The sequence below is a fragment of the Lepeophtheirus salmonis genome, chromosome 14, assembly GCF_016086655.4.
Source record: "Lepeophtheirus salmonis chromosome 14, UVic_Lsal_1.4, whole genome shotgun sequence".
In the NCBI taxonomy this organism is placed as follows: domain Eukaryota; kingdom Metazoa; phylum Arthropoda; class Copepoda; order Siphonostomatoida; family Caligidae; genus Lepeophtheirus; species Lepeophtheirus salmonis.
The window spans coordinates 28,664,369-28,669,776 of NC_052144.2; the positions used below are offsets into that span (position 1 = coordinate 28,664,369).

The following is a 5,408-nucleotide window of genomic DNA, read 5'->3' on the forward strand; positions in this document are numbered from 1 at the left end:
AGGAACTAGTATATTATTAAATATATTCATGTAATTCATTTTATAAATTATGAAGAAATAATATAACAGTGATAGTCTGGGAGTAGGTAAGAAATCAATAGCAGTTAGTAGGATTGACTTAATTGCCTATCTACCAGATGATTTTGCCACTTTGTCAGCTATTTTTTGTAGGAAAAATTGCGAAATACAATAAAGGTAACGACGTGATAACTGATAAACAACTATAGTCTATAAATCATAATATACAAAGAAAAGTGAGAGGTTTGCTGATCTCTTTTTCGATTTTATTCCGTTTTTTATGCTTAACCATATGTTTGAATGTTGAACAATGTGTATCGACTTTTATTTGTATTTAATATATATTTTTGAATATTTATTCAGATAGATATACCTATCGTTATATAAATATACCTACATTAAATAAAGCAATCAAGGATAGGAGTACATCTGTATTTGTATGCATATATGTATAATAGATTGATTGAGATTCATTCAATTTTTGTTCAAAAAATATTTGTAGATTATATTTTAGTGTTGGATCCGAGTGTTACTCGAGATCGAAAATAACTGGACTTAAATAATGTTAACAATTTCCTGAATATTTCTTGAACTACTACAAAATATTTATTGGAAAATTAGACTTACTTGAACTTGAATATCACTAGGTAACTAAACGCTGGTCTTGGAAAGCCTGTGGCTAAAACCCAGATTTATTACTGTTATTTTAGCCGTAAAACTCGAAAATGACCAATAAAACATTCAACAGATATAGATTTGGGCTTTAGAACCATAAAAAAAAAGAAGTTTGAAACCTATAATTACGATTCATGGACATATTTTCATTTAAATAGATGAAAATATAAATTAACATCAATGGATAAAAACATAGCCCCATTTGAAAAAAATAAATAAATAAGTCGATGGCTAACTGTAATAAATAATTAATAGTTAAGAGGTAAAGAAATTAATTCCAATTTAAATATGTCTCATATACAATGTTATTGATTAGTACTCATTACTTATATAGGCATTTACTTGACTAAATGATATTTAATTTTAGAACCCTGAATGTAGCATATTTATTAAATATTTCATAAGAAAATTAAAAGTTTAATTGAAAAAAACAATCAAAATTGAGTTTTTAATGTAAATATTTTTGGACTCTAGTATAAGGTTTATTCTTTCGTTTTATCTTTAGTGTAAAACAATTGAAAAAAAATTAAAATAATATGTATTTGTTTCCAAATTAGATCCGTTATTTTTCTTAAGCAATTTATAATTAGACACATTTTTAGGTGTCTTTAAATAACAAATCATTTAACTGCGGAAATGTTTTAATCAATGGATATAACTTTTGAGCTTAATCTATATAGTTATTTCACGTCAAAATATGAATCTGATTCGCAATTATAGTCTATAAACTTGATTAAACAAGGCTTTAATGACTATTCTTAGTTGAAGGTTAAAGGTTTTCATAGTATTTTTTGTCTTAAATAACTTTGATAAATATGGGGTTTAGCCGGTGGGGTAACATACTGTTAAATAGGTTAATCCTAATTCCAAACATTTGAATAATGATTTGAAAGGTTGTGCCCTTATCAGTATAGAGGTTCAAGTGATTCTGTTGCTTTAACCACTACAACTGGAACTGACAAAGTCGAATCCTTGACTGCAATATATTGCTTATCGGTCTCGGTTCCTGTGCTTTTGTTAATACATATAAGAAAACAAAATATAAAAGTATATTATAAAAAAGAAATGAGCTTAATCAATAAGTCAATTATGGAAATGGAAAAGTGTTTTTAAGCACCAGACGGTGTAAATAAAAGAGGGAAGTGGTGGTGTAGATTATGGATATTAATTCGCTACTAAGCATATTGGACCCCTATGATATGATAACTATTATATTTCTTAAGCCAGGACTTCCTAATCTTTACTATCCCAAGACTTCCCTTCACTAATACATTATTAGTTGAGGCCCACTTTATAATAAATATTTGTACTATTTATGCGTAGACTGAACGCAATCCTCAATTCTGTATCTTCCTGAGGCCCCAAGCCTCCCCTCACGGCCCCCACTTTGAAAACTTTTTTTATTGTCCTAAGCAACTTCAGTTTTTGGGCCCCCAGCTGGAACTTGGGCACTACACTCTTTACGTATAAGGTAGCTTGTTTCTATTTAATATAACTTCATGGACCCGAATTTTCTTGGGACGCCCCTTGTTTTAAGTGCCTCTAACCGAACTGAGCCTGTATAAAAAAGAACCGAGACCAAAAAACAGTACCAAGAGTGATAATATTGAACCGAGACAAAGGCCAAAATTGTTGAAATGAAAGAACCGAGATAGTGGGCGATAGAACCGCTGAACCTGAACCAGGCACAACCTTGATAATAAGTCAAATTTCTTGTATAACTTAAAATCATGGGGTATCTGAGTCGGAAAAAGATAATGTTGGTCATAATTTTTTTTGAACAAATATAATATATTTGTAATGGTAACTACAACTTGAGTATTATTCGTTCTAGTCACACACCTCTTGATTAAGAATTCAGCTGTTTCGTCTCATTAAAAGAGTTAATTATGAAAAAAACTTCAAGGGTTGATATGAAGTAATTAGTCACTACGCCATTTCAGATGTTATAGTTACTATAAAAGACAAATAAGGACCGGCCCTAGGACTGAGAAATTTAGTAGGACCGGATTGATTCCAGTCTTAGATTCTTTTAGGTCGATCCAACACATATTTGAATGGTTGAACACCAATAAATATTTAGAAAATTTTATTTTATGGTCTACACGTCCTTACCTTTATTGTATCTCTCAACCTTTCCTCGAAACAGAAAAAAAAGCCTAAATTGTCTTGTAGTTAACCAAATCAGTCAAGTGTATCAAGTGCTATTGATTTCTATAGTACTCCCGGACTATTATTTCTCCACAATTCAGCCAAATGAATTTCATTTATATATTTAACAATATCAAATTCTTATCATGTAATTTAAAATTACTTCGTAATGTTTTATTAAAAGTGTATGTATGCATTTTTAATAGTCAAGTTGATGATCATTTCCTCAGTCATTGCAGCCTAGTGTTCCTAGACGGAGGCCTTCAAGGAGGTTATAATTGCATGGCGAACGACAGGTATTAGACTCGACGTGTAGCTACACAGTGAAATCCAAGGGATGAGGTCGGAGTTGTATGGGGGCACAACTTCTTGTGGCAAGAGGGGAAAGTTTCCTGAAGAAATTGTTGAGTGAGATTGGCCGTATGAGTAGGTACTCCATCCTACTGGAGCAAAGAAAATCCCTATCAAACTCGAAAATTGTTAGGTTGTTCACACACGAACTCGAACAGTTTGACCCTAAAACCAATACTTACATATACCTACTATTATTTATTCAAACACATTAGATGATTTTTGTGAATGTCTATTGAACACTTGTTTATCTCCTGGAGATATGTATAAAAAAGAAGCATCGAAAATCACTCAATTATTATTTTCAGAGTTGTTCACAGTTTGTAATCATGAAAACACTGTTATTAGTTGTGTTTTTGACATTTGTAGTCTACATTAAGGTAATTGGTTGAAAGCTGAATAATTATTATTTTGGATAATTTTCCTATCTTTTCTTCATAGGAAAATGAGGGAATCTTTTTCGGACATTTTAGTTGCTCTGTAAGTATTACTTTTTTCAGAAATATTTTTACCTTTTAAATGTACAATAATAAATATCCTTTGAGCGAATGTTCTTACAATTTATTCCTTAATACTGCTTTAAAAAGGTACTAATATAATCCTGCTTTAAAATATCAAATAATAAATTCCTAAGCATGTCACGGGATTCTTTTATTCTTTAAAATAAAAAAATAAAAAAAATTAGTGTACATTAACAATGGAAATTCCGATTCTTTTTCTATGAACAATGTACATATATGTGGTGAGTTAACACAAAAGCAACCTTGGAAAAAAGCAACTTGGTTTCTTTTGAATTTCTTGAAAAAATAAAATTTTTGCTCTGCTGCATAATTTGATCGATTGACCTTTTTTTAGAAAATAAATCCTTCAAAAACTTTTCTGTTTTTGGAAAAATACTTTTTCAATGTTTGAACGAATTATGTGCGTTCTACGCATTTTGATGATATTGTATAAATTTTGCTAAAAATACTATTTGAAGTGAGAATTAGTAGTTGGCCGCATTGCAGTCCACGGGACAGGGTTGGGAATTCTTCTTTTGATTTATGCGACATAATTTGCTCCCAATCATATGACCCTTTCTAGAATATTCAATTTTTCATGGCGACAATGAATTTTTGGCATACATAAAGTGCAGTTTGCAGTGTTTCTAAATATTGAATCAAAAACTCTCCAAAGTAGAATCATGCGGATGCTCCTGAATCTAGTGTCCATTCAGAGAAAAAATCATATATGGTTGCTTTTATGTTGACGGGTCAAATGTTCTATTAACATTTTACTATATTATAATCCACAGGGAAATGCTCGTGTTCAAAGAACCTGTATTTCTAATCCAGGTAGACTAGTCAACTTTAGGAAATGCTTCTTGTTTTTTGGATGTAATAACCAGGTGTGTTTATGTCCTGGACTACCACCACCCCCAGCTACAATCCCAACGACCATCGCAACGACGACTAAAAAAAAACCAGATGGAGGAGGAGGAGGCGATGGTGGAGATGGCGGTGGCGGTGGTGGGGATGGTGGAGATGGCGGTGGCGGTGGTGGGGATGGTGGAGATGGCGGTGGCGGTGGTGGAGATGGCGGTGGTGGAGATGGCGGCGGCGGTGGAGATGGCGGTGGCGGAGATGGTGGCGGTGGTTAAGATGGAGGAGGTTAAGCTGTTGGCCGATACATTAGGGTTGAGACCAATGATGGATTTTACCCAAAGCCAACAAGTTGGTACAGAGTTGTCTGTTTAATTCTACTTATATTATGATCAATAAATTATTTTTTCTGAACTTTACATATATGTTGACTCTAGAAATGAAATGAAGTAAATAAATTTAGTAAATACATATTAAATTGACCTTTTTTTTATAAAAAAAGAAATAAATGTCTATAATCTGTATACAGCTTGTGTGTATCATTTATAGATGCCACAACGTTGGGCCTAGGAGGCTGAGACTTTGCATAAGTACTTTCTTTAACTTAGTCGGGCATTAATGTTTTTCGGGGGGAGGGGGGGAGGTATTTTTTAATTATTCAAAAAGTAACTGGGATCTAAAAAACACAAATATACGAATAAGTACATTTTCTAATTTATTCAAAATCAAAAAAGTTATTGGTGAGAATTGTACTTTTTTTTTTTTGTAATTGTACATAAATCCAAGAAGACAATTGGACAATAAGATTTTGTAGAAATTTGTCTCGAGTTTGGTTAGTATATAAATTTGACA

General features: G+C 32.0%; 1 protein-coding gene across 1 annotated transcript; it reads left to right on the top strand.

The window, feature by feature from the left end:
- Nucleotides 1–3,073: 3,073 nt before the first annotated feature.
- Nucleotides 3,074–5,080, top strand: LOC121128843 (uncharacterized). The gene is made up of 3 exons (XM_040724445.2): nt 3,074–3,575; nt 3,637–3,675; nt 4,490–5,080. Exons 1-3 carry the CDS (start codon nt 3,525–3,527, stop codon nt 4,832–4,834), a joined length of 435 nt encoding a protein of 144 aa, XP_040580379.1. The 5' UTR covers nt 3,074–3,524; the 3' UTR covers nt 4,835–5,080.
- The last annotated feature ends 328 nt before the right edge of the window (nt 5,081–5,408 follow it).

What these genes read in the sequence shown, in the direction of transcription:
- LOC121128843 (XM_040724445.2), top strand. Translation starts at nt 3,525, where the DNA reads ATGAAAACACTGTTATTAGTTGTGTTTTTGACATTTGTAGTCTACATT. An exon ending in CATTTGTAGTCTACATTAAG is followed by an intron (nt 3,576 to 3,636) that starts GTAATTGGTTGA and finishes TTTTCTTCATAG; the next exon opens with GAAAATGAGGGAATCTTTTT. An exon ending in TCGGACATTTTAGTTGCTCT is followed by an intron (nt 3,676 to 4,489) that starts GTAAGTATTACT and finishes TATAATCCACAG; the next exon opens with GGAAATGCTCGTGTTCAAAG.